Source organism: Saccopteryx bilineata, chromosome 4, assembly GCF_036850765.1.
Source record: "Saccopteryx bilineata isolate mSacBil1 chromosome 4, mSacBil1_pri_phased_curated, whole genome shotgun sequence".
Taxonomy (NCBI): Eukaryota; Metazoa; Chordata; class Mammalia; order Chiroptera; family Emballonuridae; genus Saccopteryx; species Saccopteryx bilineata.
In genome coordinates this window covers 213793673-213812140 of record NC_089493.1, presented here as the reverse complement: position 1 = coordinate 213812140, position 18468 = coordinate 213793673, and the positions used below count along the sequence as shown (strand labels likewise).

At 32.8% G+C, this 18468-nt stretch overlaps 1 protein-coding gene across 1 annotated transcript in view; it reads right to left on the bottom strand.

The window, feature by feature from the left end:
- Window positions 1-18468, bottom strand: part of RASA1 (RAS p21 protein activator 1) — a 114708-nt gene that overhangs the window by 43927 nt on the left and 52313 nt on the right. Inside the window, exons 2-7 of the mRNA XM_066273755.1 lie at window positions 14506-14658; window positions 13376-13515; window positions 12707-12773; window positions 7363-7480; window positions 4074-4105; window positions 386-438 (exon numbers count right to left, since the gene is read on the bottom strand). Of these exons, the coding sequence (XP_066129852.1) occupies window positions 386-438; window positions 4074-4105; window positions 7363-7480; window positions 12707-12773; window positions 13376-13515; window positions 14506-14658 (563 nt within the window). The remainder of the gene's footprint in view (window positions 1-385; window positions 439-4073; window positions 4106-7362; window positions 7481-12706; window positions 12774-13375; window positions 13516-14505; window positions 14659-18468) is intronic.

Below are 18468 nucleotides of genomic sequence, written 5' to 3'. Positions count from 1 at the left end.
GAAATGATCTCCCAAAATATATCCTAACATGTTGCATGTTCCTATGAGTGTGTGTGGAATGGTATGTATACTGATGTAGTTAGGGGTGAAGGAGACACAGAAAACTGCAGGGTAAAAGCCTCTCATCTGGTACTGCTTCTGGGGAAGAGGACAGCGGACTAGGGCAGAAGGAACACCCGTTCCACTGAACATTATACTGCATGCATGTTTTCAACTAAACACACCAAAAAATACAAACACCAGTTTTTCAGTGCTGGGTAAGAAATTTTACTATGTGCATAAATATCAAGTGAATGTTATAGGCAAAATACATAAAAAAATAGTTGGTTTGTTTTTTTATTCTTTTTAAACAGACATCAGAAAAGGTAAGTGAATATACAAGTACCTGTCATTAGTAAATTATAAGCTTCTTGTTTGGAAATTTTCCCATGGAACCATCTTAAAAAAAGAACAAATTAAATATATAAATAAAAAGTCTTTTTGGCTGTTATACAATCAAAACTAAACAAAAAAAGTGATTCAAGCTGACATAATAAAATAAATGCAACACAATTGATCAATTACTCCTTTTTCTATGTTACTATACTTTATAAATATGCATAATTTCAACAAGAAAAATTAGAGGCTATCTAGTATGAACTACAATTTCCATATTAATTACCAATACAATAACAGCCATGATTTTAATTCTGATAATGACAAACTGCTACACCCTTACATCCTAGATAGCTTTCTCTTTTCTTCCTATTGGGAGGGAAAAGTGGTACAGGTCGAGGCCACTACAGAATTATCCAGGGCAAAAAAGGGAATAAATTCTCTTATTCTCTCAAAGTGAATTTCCATATGGTAAGTTCTCTCTTCAAATAAAAAACAAATCTGATTCATACTTTATTGAAAAATCAGAAAAATTAAGATGAGAAAGAATAAATTCCACTATCAAGAACTGAAAAAGAATGACTTAGTAGTCCTAATTCTATTTGGGCTAATAACCTAGCAAATTAGATTGCTAGAACACTACTTTATATTCTGTATACTTAAAATAAGCCTTTAGAAGTTATCATAAATGTCATTATAGTCAACCATAGCATAGTCACTAACTGAATTTTACCTTAAAATAAAATGACATATCTGGTATAAATTTCTGCTAGTAAATGAATTGCTTAAAATCTCTTATTTACTTGAAGTACTGTTATCTATTTGCTGATTAACACTCAATCCCAAGCTGACAATTCCACATCAACTCTACTACTTTGTCATACATTGTTAGGGTCTACAAATGTTTTTAATAGTGGCTTAAAAACTAAGTTGGAAAGTAAAAATACTACCAGTCTGAAAGAGGTTAAGAGCTCTAAAACCCAATGTTATAGGTTTAGAGACAGTTCACATATTTAAACTATCCATACTATTACTGATCAAAGTATTAAAATGTAACTAAATGTTTACCTTTCACATAAAATGTGAATGAATGAAGTGTTAAACTTTTAAAATTCTCTCTTTAACTCTATGCCAAACATTAACTCACTAATTCAGATTCCTGAGGTTCTCAGAGCAAATGCAAAGGCCAATCCTATATTTTTATAGCTAGAAAAAACAAAAAGAAATTCAAAGGAGGGTAGAAAACAAATGGAGTTTAGAGAACAAATTGGCAGTGTTGTTTTCTGGAAGGATTAGATTTGAGTTTCTTCATTCATACATTTATTATGTAACATGTATGTATTTCAAGCACATGAGCTGCACCAAATATAGAAAGGTGCATCTGTTTTCTTAAAAGAATTCACATACTGGTAAGAAAAAGGGACAGAAATACGGTATAATTATAAAAATAATATAGAAAATATATAAGGCCCAGCGAGAGCTGTGTGCTGCAGGCACTGTTAGACTGACAGAGAAGGGCACCGATTCTGTGACTGGAGAAGGTAAAGGAAGACTTCTTTGGAAGAGTGAAAAATGAGTTAAGCCTTTAAGTAAGAACAGGAATTGACCAAAAACAACGGAGGGAATTTCTGGCCTAGGAAGTAGCTTGAACAAAGAATAAAAAACGTATTATGCATCTGAAATCCACAAGCTGAAGAGTATAATACCAGAAGTGACAAGCAATAGGAGTAGAAAAGGACACAAGAGCTAGATCAGAGGATCCCTTTAGGCTCAACTAAGGTAAAGATGGTAGAGAACCAGTTAAAATTCTAAGTGAAAAAGCGATACAGTTAGGTATGTGTTTTAGGTGGAAGATTCTGGCCACTGGAGAAAGGATCTGCAGACGAAAGCATTAAGGAAGACCACCTTAGAGGTTGCTGCTACATCAAGTGCTGGTGAGAGATATAACGGACCTGAACTAGAATACAGTTGTTTAAGATTGAGAAGAAGGCAGGTTTAAGAAGTGTTTTAAAAGATAAAATTATGAGGACTTGGCACCTATATCATAGAAACAGGGAGCTGAATAAACCACAGTGAAAGTTATACTGCTTATTTAATCTCAAAGGCAATAATGAACATTACTGAGGATGCCTCACTGCCAGTCTCCACCTTAAGAAATTAGAAACTGACAAATACATAAATCAACAATGTAGATTTAGCTTACACTAAATACCTAATGAGTAGAAAATGATGTTAAACAATCAACAATCACAACGGTAGTAAATTAAAAAAATTTCCAGGTGACAGTGGGATTAATATTTCATGCTAAGAGAAAACTGAATATAGCTTTAAATAAATGGCATTGGACATTTTACTAGCATTTGACATGTTTTCGTCTTTCAAATAAATATATGGTATTATTTTTAACAGGGATAATAATATAGCTCTCCAGCAGCTCTGGAAATACAAGAGGATTTCACACAACACTAGATGCCCATTCTTTCTTGCACATATCAGTTAGAGTAGTCACCATACTGAAGGCAAATACTTTCTAATTTTGACATCCCACAGTCTTCCCTAATGTAATAGAATGACAGTGTTCTTTTCTTTTGGTAGAGAAATACTGGTAGTTCCATGACCTTAATCTCTATCAACAGAGAAAAGAAGAAAGATGAAGATTATTGTAATTTGAGAAAAATGGGGACATATACACCTGACCCATTTTATTTGCTTCCATTATCTGTATGTATCACCAGACATTAACTAGAATTTGTAACTCCTGATAGAAGTAGTGGGGAAAGTTCAAACTAATGCAGTCTCACTGATGGACCTTATTTTGCAGCTACACTGAATGATAGAGAAAATGAATTCAGAAAAATATCTCATATGTTCCACTTAAAGAAGGGTGGGGAACTAAATAAATGACTTTAAAAGGACTGTTTGTTCAGTTTAATGTTTTTTTCTAAATATCAGAACCAAATAAGCAAACATTTGAGAGGTAAGCCTTAAATTCCATCCATTAATGCTGACAGAACAGCAAGAAAAAATGTTCCACTGAAAAGATATTTGAAGATAAAATAGTCCATTAAAATGAGTCAAACAGAATTGGGATTAGGGTTAAGATCTTCAAGGACAATAATAAAATTAAAGCAAAGGTGAAACAGCACATGGAATGATTTCCCATTAAAAGGTTACTGGTTACAGCTAATAACTTCCGGAATATAAAAGATGAATGTGGCAAGTAGCAGGGGTAATAATATTATCTGGTCTTTGAATTAGACCTTCCAAGATACTTAATATCTGCTTTAAAAAATTATGGACAGAGAGTCCTTGTGGAATCTTATTAATATGGTAAAGAACCATGATCTTGAAGAAAAGTTCTCTGTTCCCCCAAATACCTAAACCATAAAATGCATAAAAGCCCTGTGACAAAAACCAAAAATGCTATTTATAAGTCAATAAGAAAATTAAAATGTGAGGAATTTTGAATAGTTTGGTCATATAAAAGTTCTATATAGGTAGAAGCCACCTTCATTATTTAAAAATAAGATTTTATCACTAGGTCCTTAAGAAAATATTTAAACAGCAGTTTCTGAGCCAAATTAAATTTAAATCAACTCCAAAAGTATCCATTTTCTTTCAAAATATTTTTTGGCTGAAGTTATCCAATTAGTAGGCTTACAATATTTTTTTCCTTTTAATAATTAACTCAAACTCACATTTTGCCTTCATGTGGATCTTCTTCCCGGCCCTAAAAGGGAAGACATTAAGATAGTATTTTATATAATTAACTATTAATCTATTTTTATTAAAAATAAAAATCATACCTTCAAACATCTCTACCTTGCCCTTTATATCAATTTATAGATATATGAAAAGATGTTTCTATTCCAGAATTATCTTCCTAAAACTCTCTCCTTATTCTCTTTTACTGTGATTATTCTAATTCAGGCCCTTTTCCTCCCTTTTATTAAACTATTTAGCAGCCCAACAAGTATAATTATCTCTGTGCCCAACTCCACCACAATGGATTTATCAATTTGCCTTAACTTAAGAAACAGCAAAACAAATAAAAACCACTTTTAAAAATTAAACTCGTATTATCCCTCTAACTGCCTACAAATTCCTCAGTTTACAACCAAATTAAGTCTATGTTTCTAGTCTCACACTATCAGTTCTCTTTAGGTATCTATATCATTGTCACACATAACTACCTATTTTGCTAATCTATATTCTCCCAATACTGTTGCTTGTTCTTTATTACTTACAATGTCCTTTTCCACTCCCTGCTTCCTGTTAGTTAAAATCTAAACCATCTAGGCTGGATCTATCTCAAATACCATCTCCTAAAACAATGAATCCCTAAAATGTAAATACAAACTTTTACTTTGAATAGAAAGAACATTCTTTTTTCATCATCTTTGAACTTTACCTTACTCTACTTGACAATCTTATCACATATTTAATATACACCAGTGTTACTCTATTATACTGATATAAGCATCTTAAGCTGTTAGCGCTTCTGTTAACACTCATCACCAACACAATCACGAACACAAGAGTGGGCATATAATTTTCACTGAATAAACAGGGTGGAGGAAAAACAGGTTTACTGTTGTGAATGCACAAAACACAGTTAATTATTGTATTATTTTTCACATGAATAACTGTAAACCTACTATTTCCCCACCTTGTATATGTTAAACTGTAGCCCTAGAACCAAGCACAGTATCTGGCACTGAGTTTTCATTAAATAATGATAGAGTAGAAAAATAGTCCAACTGTACATGGATTTACTTCTCTCAATTTGGTTCTTACTTACTAAACATCTAACCAGCCCTGGCCAGGTAATTCAGTTAGAGAGGGCATCATCCTGATACGCCAAGGTTGTGGGTTCTATCCCCAGTCAGGTCACATACAAGAATCAACCAATGAATGCATAGGTAAGTGGAAAAACAAACTGACGTCTCTTTATCACGCCCTTCCTCTCTCTTTCTAAAATCAATAAATTAAAAAAAAAATTTTTGAATACCTAACTAAATTAAAATCACTCACTGAATGCCTATTATATACAAAGCTGTATGCTAAAAATCATTACATAACAAATTAGATTATCACTGTCCATAAGGAGTTAATCTCTACAGAAGAGGTTTACACAATCAATTAATTTTTTACAATGTAATGGAATATAAAAGTAAGGTGCTATTGACACGTGAGAAAACAAGTTAGCCTAAATCTAGAAATAAATAAAAAATCTATGAAAGAAAAGGCAACACCTAAATTGAATGGATAAAGATTAATTTTATAAGGCAGTCTAGCAGGACAGGAATGTCGAGGAAGAGGGAAAAGAATAGGTATAGAGACAACCATTCAATCAATAAACATTTACCTACTAAATGCCTACTAATGTCAGACACTATTCCAGGAAATGGGATATATCACTGAATCAGACACAAAACTCAGAGGCTTACATTCTAGAGCTAAGATATAAAAAGTCTATAAATGTGCTTGGAGAACAGTAATTAGAATTTCAGAATGGGAAATTCCTTAAATCCAACCATCAACTGAATGCCTGAAATCTAGACAATCTCCAATGGCTTTTTGATCTACAAAGAATCACTGTGTTCCAATGAGTATCATTATGAAACATTATTCTGAATATTGGAGTAAAAACTGTTTATAACTCCAACTTGAAACTAGGCTACTATTAATTCTAGGTAATAATATATTCATTCTTAGCAGCCACGTCACATTGTTGACTCATACTGAGTTATTAACTTTTTCTTTTCTTTCCTTGTAATGGCATTAGATCACCTCTCCTTATCTTATAAGGAGCAATTTTCTTTCTATACTCACGGATAATTTTCATTTATCCTTATTAAAGTTTATCTTGTTAAATTTGACCCAAAATTCCAACAGCTCAAGAAAAGTCAACTATAATATAATTCCTTTAAATAATCAGAATAATGGGGGGAGGGATATTAGAGAGTAGGGAGAAGAAAATCCAACATAAAGTTTTAACTAAGAAATTTTGTAGTAAAATATATAGAGTAAGTGTCCTCAGTTTGAACATTCTTGCCTATATGGAATATCTCTCCTACTATAGAATACAGTAAGAATTCTAATCCCAGCTTTCCTACTGTAACTATGTGACTATGACTATGGACTGTATACCATTCCCTTAACTCCTCCTATTTTTCCTCAGATGTTTTACTTCTCCATATCAAGATCTGGCTGCCAGAATAGGCAGAAGAGAAAACTAATAGCAAGAATATATATATATATTTTCCACTGCTGTCTTCCTGGGACATGGGTTTCATAGCTTATTTCTAAATTCATGGTATCATTTAAAAACAGTAGCTCTGAGGGTTTTAAAAGATAGTAAAAATCCAATCCTTTTCACTGGACAAATCCAAAAGGAAAGGTTAAATCCCAAATTTGTAAAATAACATTTGCTATGTTTCAGTGATGTCTGAGTATATTCCTGAAATGCAAATGATGACCTATCTAAAAATTTAAAAACATGATTATTTATACTGTTGTTAATAATGTATTATGTGATAACAATAAAAATAAGTGGAATATTTAAAATGTAGAACCATGGGTAATATATTTGTAACATAACTGAGTTTTTCCAAGGTTATTAGAAAATTATGCATATATTTGGGAGATAAAGAATTTGAGATTTAATGATCATTGACATAACATTTATGGGGGAGATCAAGACAAAAAGAAACACAAATAAGCACAAATATTAATACATTTTCAATTCTAAGAAACTCATAAAAACCTTCTGAAAATTGGCAAATACAGATTAAAACATGCGAATTTGGTTATTTTTTTACAATAAATAGCAATTATTGATACATTTTAATAATAAGTCCTTGTACTTGTGAATTCAGGTTTTTCATAAATAAAAATGTATGCGTAGATAATTTCCTTGATTACAGACAAATTACACAATTTTACAAAAAAATTGCAATTTTGAAAGAACAGAACAAAACTTACCACCTCCTCTACGAGGTCTTCAACAATAAGGCCCTGTTCATCTGTTCTTAGATTCGTAACCCACATCCATCCATCTTCTAATTCATTATGAACAATGAACATATCTCCTTTTAAGAAACTGAAAATAGCAATTATAAAGTTACTGAAATTAAAAATTTTAAACATGGTCTGACCAGGTGGTGGCCCAGTGGACAGAGTCAGACACAGAGGACCCAGGTTCGAAACCCCGAAGCCACTGGCTTGAGCGCAGGCTCACTGGCTTGGACGTGGGCCCAGCTTGAACACAGAATCGTAGACATGACCCCATGGTTGGTGGCTTGAGCCCAAGGTCGCTGGCTTGAGCAAGGGATCACTCCCTCTACTATAGCCCGCTGGTCAAGGCACATATGAGAAAGCAATCAATGAACAACTAAGGAGCTGCAACGGAAAAATTGATGCTTCTCTTCTCTCTCCCTTCCTGTCTGTCTGTCCTCATCTGTCCCTCCCTTTGTCTGTCTCTGTCATGAAAAAAAAAAAAATTTAAACATGGACACTTGAGTAATTGTGTACCATACCACATTCTGGCATTATCTACATGTAAAACTTTTCACAATTACAAATATGAATCTTAATTTCCTCACAGGTAAAATGAATTTAATGAAGGTGCCTGCACTATCTATATGCCTGGGTTATTGTTAGATTCAAATTAGAATTTTTGTAAACAATAATTACATGTGTATTTGGGGTATATAACTCCAAGAAAGCTTATCTTGAAAATTTCAATTTCAATGTTATTACTGTCTTCAAGATAAGTTAAATATAAAATTATATACATAAAATAAATAATTCATTACACATATACTTACTTTAATAAGGATATACTTCCTTTAGAAAAAATTTATTTTAAATAAGCATAATTAGCCTTGTCTTGAAGATGCTTACAAGAATTAACATTTTTCTCATTAAAAACATTTCTATTTCTATTTTTAAAATCATTTCTATTTAATTCATTCAGACATCTATGACCCAACAAGTACAGCATTCTTTCTCTAAAAGTGTTACCAAAGGACATATAGTATTATGAGAATACCTGCTTATTTTTTATCAATTTCTAAGTAGAGTGATACATACATTATCTAGTTTCTTTCCACTGGAATCCAGATGTTTTCAACCTCTACACAATCACAGGAGGAGTATGTTGTTGATGTATGTCATCAATATAAAACCATCAGTAATTCCTTGAACTTTTTTTTTTTAGTCTTGAACAAATAAATGCCTCTGAAGGCTTAAGGTTTCAAGACTGACCCTATATCAAAACTCATAGCTGTCATATATTTATCAATTTTTCTTTCACTCTTAATATTCACAAACTGAAGTTCTATTAGGTCAGTCTAAAAAACTTTTGCTAGACTACCTGAAGCTTTAGTTTCTTGGACAAATTCAAAAACAGAAAACCTGCAGACACCACTTTCAATGTACTCTATTTGAATAAAAAAAGAATATTACATTCAGTTTTTTAATAGCTTACTTTTAGTTTATTTTCTGCACACTTCATAGTATGCATACCACCGAAATTAAAATCTTTCGCATCCATTTATTTACTCTTTCCCCACTTCCACCTCCCACCATCCCCTTTCCCTCTGGCTGTCACCATACTATTGTCTGTGTCTATGTATTGTGTATGTGTATGTGAGCGTGTGTCTCATACATAGAAGTATTTTCTCTGCTTAAGCCCTTTGGTGGGGTTGGGAGATTGGGTACATTCTATCTTGATTTCTACAATCCTTGTTAATAGTAACCAATATTTTACTAGCTGAATAGTAGCAGATATTACCACTTAACCACGTAAATTATTCCTTTTTAGAACCAACCACATTAATTAATATATCCAAGGAAATACTTATGAATGATTAAAAAGGAAGTACATGTGAACAAGAAATAAAAGGGAAATGAGAAGTGACAAGTATCATTTATTGGTTGAAAACAGTCATAAGAATCTTTTTTTACTTCTGTTATTATTGCTGTATCACTAGCAGCAAAAACAAAAAAAATAAAAATCTTACAAGCACAAATAATTATAACATTCATTCCATATTATTTTTCATTTTTTACCAACCAAAAGAGGTTAAAGTGCTTTGCTTAATCTCATCAATCTTCAGATGTTTTTACGTAAAAAACTTCACAGGTATATCCAAATTTTAAAGACTCATAACTTATACATATTTATATCGTAGAATTAAAATGTATACAATTCAAATTTTCATTTTCCTACATCAGTTGTTCTCAGTTTGGGGGAGGTTTCTCAGCAATCCTTTACCTTCTTAAAAACTGATACCTTAAGGCCCTGGCCGGTTGGCTCAGTAGTAGAGCGTCGGCCTGGCGTGCAGGGGTCCCAGGTTCGATTCCCGGCCAGGGCACACAGAAGAGGCGCCCATCTGCTTCTCCACCCCTCCCCCTCTCCCCTTCCTTTCTGTCTCTCTCTTCCCCTCCTGCAGCCAAGGCTCCACTGGAGCAATGCTGGCCCAGGCGCTGAGGATGGCTCCATGGCCTCTGCCTCAGGCGCTAGAATGGCTCTAGTTGCCACAGAGCAATGCCCCAGATGGACAGGGCATAGCCCCCTGGTGGGCGTGCCAGGTGGATCCCGGTCAGGCGCATGTGGGAGTCTGTCTGACTGCCTCCTCGTTTCCAGCTTCAGAAAAATACAAAAAAACCCCAAAAAAACTAATACCTTAAAAAGGTTTTCATTTATATGGATTATATCTGCTGATATTTACCATATTTAAAATAGAAATATTTAAAAATACACACTGATTCTTTTAAAATAATATACCTCAAAATTACATGGTAACAAAGAATATAAAAAATAATTATAACTTTAAAAAGTTTTGTGAAAATATTCTTGTTTTACAGTTTGCAAATCTCAAGGTGTGGCTTAACTGCAACTGATGGCTTGTGTCTGTTCCTTCATTTAAGCCACTGCAATGTGATATTTTATTTAAAGTACATGAAGAATATCTGGATTCATATTAATATGTAGTTGTGAAAGTGATGAATATTTTAATAGCCTTTCAAATAATTATATATGATATGACAAAAACTCAACAAGTGGTATTTTCTTGAAAGTTAAGTTGCAATGTAGAATATAAAACTACGTACCAATGAACTCTCTCTACCCATTTCAAGGACAACTATTTGTCTATCTCATACTTCAAATGGATTTATACCTGTGCATAAATTTGTTATATCGTGCATTGATCATTTAGAAAATACTGGTTTACTGAACTATGCAGATGTTCCAGATGTAAACACATTGTACATTATCAAAACATCACATTCTTTAATACTACCACAATTCTCATCAAGAAGTCATTAAGTGTTTAGAACACTGCCAAACTCCTGATGGCAGATACTAGGGTTTACAAAATTCTAATTTTTGCTTGAAAGCTCAAATTTTGTCATTGGCAATAAGTATTGCCAATTATTTCCCGTAAGTAATAGATTCACTTTGTTCTTTAAAAAACAAAAAAGTCAAATACTAGAGTCTGAATAACCACCGTTTGCCTGTCAGTCATTCTCTTAAGTAAAAATGTAGTGCACAAAAGAAGTAGCTAGTTCAGCTCTGAGCTCACTCCTTTTTTTAAGACACTGAACTTCAGTACACAGCAGAGGTGCTTTATGAATGCTTCCCATTTCATCACATAGAATATTAAAAAGAGACATAGCCAAGGACTGAGATTTATTAAAATAAATATTTTTTACTGTCTCATCAAGAACAATCTGAAACTGGCTCTTTTTGTTAATTACAAAAGTATGGCAGTGAAGGACATGGTAGTTTGGTGCCACTATTTTGATTTGTGCTAGCTGCAGCGCCAGCAGTTTTACTGTTCACTGCTTTGGTCCCATTGAGTAATCTCACAGTCAAAAAGGCAAATGATGTCTGAGTATTGCTATGAAAAAAGTTTTGACTTCATAAAGCCTTTGAATAGTCTCAAGTATCCACAGGTCACATGGATCACACTTTGAAAACTATTGTCCTAGATGACCCCCCATGGGGATAAATTTGAGTAAATTAACAAATCATTCAAAATTCCTAAATTTGTAGTTTACAGCTGTTTTTTATTATATACTTTTATTCTGTTCTTTCTTTTATTAACTTTTCTAGCTTAAATCCCAAATAAAGGTGTGCCAATATGAACTAAAAAGTTATTTTGAGGACATTTCATATAAAATGGAATTCCAATTTGGAGATTCCAGATACCTGAATCTTTGATCTTTAAAATGCCATATTTCTATAAATATTTCAATACTCCTCAAAAGTTTTAACTAATATTTTAAATGCTGATGTTGATTTCAATGAAAAACTCTATATTCAGGACCAGTAATTACTCAAATAGCCTTTAAATTTTACCAGTAAAAAAAAAAAAAAAAAAAAAATTCTATTAAAAGTTAAATAGCTTAGGCCCTGGCCGGTTGGCTCAGCGGTAGAGCGTCGGCCTAGCGTGCGGAGGACCTGGGTTCGATTCCCGGCCAGGGCACACAGGAGAAGCGTCCATTTGCTTCTCCACCCCTCCGCCGCGCTTTCCTCTCTGTCTCTCTCTTCCCCTCCCGCAGCCAAGGCTCCATTGGAGCAAAGATGGCCCGGGCGCTGGGGATGGCTCTGTGGCCTCTGCCTCAGGCGCTAGAGTGGCTCTGGTCACAACATGGCGACGCCCAGGATGGGCAGAGCATCGCCCCCTGGTGGGCAGAGCGTCGCCCCATGGTGGGCGTGCCGGGTGGATCCCGGTCGGGTGCATGCGGGAGTCTGTCTGACTGTCTCTCCCCGTTTCCAGCTTCAGAAAAATGAAAAAAGAAAAAAAAAAAAATTAAAAAGTTAAATAGCTTATAGAGACACCAATAATGTAACTGTAAAGTTATATAAATCAAATTATATAGAAATAAAAGCAAAAAAATTACTATGGTCTATAGTTCTATACCATTAGTAATACTTAAATTTATTCACCCATAATGTAAAACAGAAGCTTAATAATCATTTGAGAGGCATTTACAGTTCAGGCATAAATGTCATGTAATAAAAATTAAAAGTATAGAATATAACAGAATTCTCCTTACTGTGTTAGAAATAGTCTAATAGAAGCTATGTTATTTCACCTGTCACCTTCACTGTGGCCACTCTGATCCAAAACGACCATTTGAACCAATAGAGCTAATTAGGAGTACAAGCATATTAGACTCAATATTAAGGCACTTTTTACCTTGATGCATATTTCCACAAATTCCAAAACCTTACTGGTCCAAGAGCAATAAATTACCCAGTCTTTCAATTGTCTATTTCAAATGTCAGTAAATGAGAACATGCTATAAATACCTTATTTCATCGGTGTCTGGTACTTTCGTATAAGGCAGGATGGCTCGAACACGCCTTCTATCTTCTACTGGCTAAAAACCATAAAAAGTGATTTATAGAAGATATATAAACTTCTTATGTCAAAGCTAAATCAAGTATGTCCACACTAGGTGAGACCCAATAAAACCCAAACAGTATCATTCGAATTGTTTTTTTCTGAGGCTCCAAATACTCAAAGCCTAAATATGTTTATTTTTGTTGTTTTTATAAAAATTAACGGTACAACCAGTATGCTTTATCCAGTAATATGAACAATCATTAATATTAAACTCTATGAACATATAAATTAACCTTTCTCTGATAATATAGAAGGTCAGAATCTTGCAGCAACTTCAGCATTAGCACCATGAAATCACTTATTACTCGTCATTCATTCAAAAATATTTGTTAGGCTATCACCATATAGTATTATAAAAAATCAAGTAACTTAAATACAAAATTACAGAAGAACAACTTTTTCTTTTTTAAAGAAGTTATTTATGAGTTTTGTTCTGATACAACCAGAATTAAAATGTAATACAACACTCTTGAATTATATTAAATAAACATCACATGAAACTGAACAAGAGCTAAACCAATTACTAGAGTAAAATAATAAAAGTTTTGAAAGATATTTTATTCAAGTTTTACTTGCCTCGGGTGGTGCAACTGGATAAAGCAATTTTTCTCCTTTAAGCAAACAGGAAACATGACTGTAATAACCTATTAGGTCTGACAAAGAAGAAAAACGTCTTCCACCAATGTAGTAATCTCCACACATAGCAATAATCCTATTTGTACAGGAAAAAACAGAGTATAACAAAAATATTTAGAGACAATTTTGAAGACCAAGTTCCATAAAGAAATTATAAATCTATTATTTACATACTCTTTTATCGGCACCCCTGTATTAACATACCACTTATTAATGTCATCACCATGTGCTAAATTACTTGACGTTATTTCTTCTAAAATATGTATGTGTGCATTTGAAATGAAATACAGGGTACATATAACACTTATAAACCTCTATTACATAATTCATTAAAATATTTGTGACTTCATCCTCAGTTACTTCTCACTTTCCATACAAAGGCTGAATAGCAATTTTAATAAGTTTTCTCTGGCTAAAAGCAGCTTATAGATCTCTTGAAATATTTACAGATTATAATAATTTCCATTCTATATGTGGTATAATAGTACTCTTAGAGCTTATTTTAAAATGTAAACATCAAGAGTATATAAACATTTTATCAGGTAACTTATAAGCAACTGGGTGATTTTTTTCAATCTTGCCTATAAAACTGAAATCAAATAAAATATGTGAATATATTTATACACACAGACGATATCTGTACTTGAAAATCTACATGTTCATTTAATTGAAATGAACATTTACAAAGAGTTTAAGAAAAGTATAGCTAAAATAAATTAAAAGCACATACCTTTACTCTTAAAAACTGTTTTCTATATTATCTGTTACTCTGTTATTTCCACTTTACCACTCAAAGTTTCCTTGTAATTTAAAGAATTTATACTTTAAAAGTGGTAATTATATTTGGATTAGCACAGTAATACCCAATAATAGTAATCTTTTTAAACAAAAATGTAAACATTCAACATCTACTCTCAATCACTGATTAAATCATTTCATTGAAAACAGATTCATGCTTTCCATTATTTAAATGTCAGTCATTCATCTTTATTAAAGCAGATATTTTTATGAATACTAAAGCAAAATAGCTACATTATACAGCCTTATGGTAAGAATAAAGACTTACCTAAAATGGTTGACAACATTTGTCTGGCTAAGAAATGAAAGTACAAAGGACCCTGGCCTCCGATCACTCTCTCTTATAAGGTAACTGCCAGACTTCCCTGCCTGTCTGAGGCGTTCTTCTGCCATAGTTCTATCAAGTTTTCCATGATACCACCTAAGGGGGAAAATTAAGAGATTAGAATAAAAATAGCAATCATAAAAATACTTATGGTAGTTGGAAAACATACTACTAGAGGTTTTAAATACACACATGTAACCTGAACATTTACATTTTATTCTGAACAGTTACTCCAATTTTAACTCAATTGTTCTTTGCAGACTCTCAAAAAATTCATTTATTAAGTTTTTAATTTGTTCTATAAGCTCAGGCCTTATCATCTCACCTATGAATCTCCTCCACTTGTGCCCATCTCTCTACTGCCAGGATTATGTCTATTTGTTCAAGACACAATCACTTATTATGTACAATCAAATCCTTACTTAGAAAAACAAGAGTAAGATGGAAAAATGGAAACAAAATGATTTACTGCTTCTCTACCTACTAAGGAACAAGGCACATGCTGCCTGTGGGACAATAAAACTTTATTCCATTTTAGTGTTTTGCCCTAGGATAGGAAAACAGTAGCTAAAGCTAATGGCTACTGTTCTAATTTCCTATTTCATCAGGAAGCTCATTATTCCCTTTGATCTTATGATTATCTACTCTATAATCACTCATTTGAACTCAACTCCTCAAATTTATTTAATGAACATGTGAGAAGTAAATAGCATCTTTGTCATTTTAACTGAGAGCAGGAAAGTTAAAATGATAAAGATATTATTTATTTCAAACCATATTACCAGACAATAGGCTTAAATGACTGGCAGTAACTCTAGCATCATTCATGCTACCAATCTATGCCTATAAAAGCCTCATGGATTGAGATAAAGAGAAGCACACGTAGAAACAGACTGGAATTTTCATATGGTCATGGTAACGAATCTATAAAGTAATTTTTACGAAATATTCTCACACTCCTAAATATGTTAGTCATCCAAACTTATCCTCTGATACTTGGGAGTCTAATTTGAAACATTCCAAGGTAAATAATAAACATTAATATTACTATAATAACTAGCAATAATATGTCAGTCAAAACTACCAAACTACTATGACTATTTCTGTAAGCTTGCTATAATAAAAACTAAGTATTATTCTTGACTCCTTAGTTTATTTTTTTAAAAAGCTTTAGCCGTTCTCCACATAATTATTTTTAGCTTTCTTCTAAAAATCAACCCATTTATCTAGAAATCTATACATAAAACTATAATAATGAAAAATGCAATCATGAAACTTCATTATAATTGAATAGGAAAAACATAATTGTAAACAGTATTAGAAGGGAAAGAACAATCAACATTGCCTTTCTCTAAAATTCTAGTCTCATTTCAGCCATTTCCTGGGATTACTAACAAGTAAATATAACTTCGAAGAGTGTTTCATTAATCTAAAAGAAAGTTTAGGTTGATAATCATTAAAAGTTCCTTAAAGAGCTAAAATTAAACAATAGATGATCCATACAAAATTTTGAATTCCAGGACAGGCATTTACTCAGTTGTGAAAACATATGGAACTTCCTGAGTATATAAAACTGGTAATTCTTTATTGCCAAAGCAGTGAAACTATACCACAGAGCAGATTTAAACATCAAAGTTTAAATCAAGGACAATTTTAAGTGAAGTTCCTATTTTTGTGTACTTGGTAGTTCTTAAATTGCTGTTGTGCTTTATGCAAAATATCAAAATTAAAAGATATTTAGTTACCTTCACTTTGTGAACTCACCTGATGAAACCACATACACAGAGGTATGTAAGGCAATACACAATTATTAATTTATAATAAGTACCTAACGGATACCTTTACTGATATATAAAAGATATTATTTGTGATTTTGTTTTTACATCTGTGTACTTTCTGTAAGATTTTGACATTGAAATGGGTATTACATTCAAGACAGAGACATTAAAAAAAAACTTTGTTCCCTGAATATTACCGATTCCCTTCATGCCAAAAGCTCATAAGCTTTAAATACAAAAACAAGTCAATTCTTGATTATGAGTATAAACTGAAACATTCCAACAATAGATCCTCAAAAAGGATTAAAACATTTCACTGTTACAAGTGTCAGGATAGTCTAGAAAAACAACTGAGCCTGACCAGGTGGTGGTGCAGTGGATAGAGCGTCAGACTGGGATGCAGAAGACCCAGCTTTGAAACTCTGAGGTCACTGGCTTGAGTGTGGGCTCACCAGCACAGGGTCACTAACTAGCTTGAGCCCAAAGATCGCAGGCATGAAGCACAAGGTTGATGGCTTGAACAAGGGGTCACTCTCTCTGCTGTAGCCTCCCTCCACCCCGCATCAAGGCACTTATGAGAAAACAATCAATGAACAACCAAGGAGCTGTAACAAAGAATTGATGCTTCTCATTTCCCTTCCTGTCTGTCCCTGCCTCTCTCTCTCTCTCTCTCTCTCTCTCTCTCTCACACACACACACACACACACAAATAAAAATTAAAAAAAATAAAATAAATTGAATGGTCTAAAAATTCAGAATTTCTTGAATTATCTTTGTTGTTTACTTTAAATTATCAAGCTAAATTATACTAACAAAAGTACTTTAAAGTTTCTGCAGAGGTTATTTTAAAGCTATTACTGAAGCATAAAAAGCAATTCAATCAAGCTGATACAATAGGCAATTTTTATCCATTTAAAAAATTGGAAATCAAAACAATCAGTATCAAACTAGATAAAAATAATTTTATTTTAATCACATATGGTTATAACTGCTCTACAAGTAAATCACATATCCAATGTGATATGATTTGATTCAAATACTTCACGAATTTACAGAACCTAAGTACACTCTATATCCATTGAGAATCATTCCTTGGGTCTACTTTCAAACCATGTTTCTCAATCTATTCTTAACCTGTGACCTTTTTGATAAACATACAGTAATTCACCCATCAGGAGAATCAGAGTTCCCTTTTAATGTCAAAATCGCAAAGAGAATTATATATTTAACTTCAGCAGCCAGAAACAAGCTGCTTACCCTTTGTGAAATCTGTAATTTAATGCATTTTATATAAAAGATAAAGCATAATATGCCTCTCAAAACATAACCGCCATACCATAGATATAACACTCCCTAAAGAGTCACTTCCCTAGTGAATATTTGAATAAAAATTCAATTTAATAAAAATGCTATACTTTCTCACTGTTCTAATAGCTACAGTAGCATCAATACAAGGAAATGAAAACATTTATTTAATCATGCACACTATTTCTCTAAGTCTATACAGTACAATCAAAGCTTTATTATATTTCTTTAATGGTAGTTTTGCTAGTGATTGTTCTCAAATAAGTAAACAAGAGCAACAAGAAACGCAACTGGAATCTAGAATACTTGTAAGGAACACAGTAACTGAAGTGTCATATCAGGGACATGAAGATACTCTGAGTGTAACATGAGATTACCAAATATTTATGAGCTAAATCACTTAAATTTTTTACTCTGCTTATATTTGTGGCAATTATAACTCACAGACTGAACGTGGTACTTAGTAATATTAATTTTAAAAGTATTTGTTGAAGAAAAGAAGACATGAAATTATAAAACAAAATACTAGAAAAGACTTTAGAAGTCCAGTTTGACCTCTTTGCCAATGCAAAAAAGATTATTTTCTTTAATGTCCACAAATAAGAAAGTTCTAATCTTTGACAACTATACTATCTTTGTCTAAAAGGATATGAAAACAATCTAGGCTGACAGAGCTCAAGGAAAATGGCTATAGTGACACCCCCTAAACTCCTTCAAAAGAGACTAAGCCAACAAGTGAGACGAGGATTTACCAGAAACCATCTCCATAACTATAGTCAAGTCACAACATTTTGTACCTGACTTGTAAAACAGGGGAAATAAT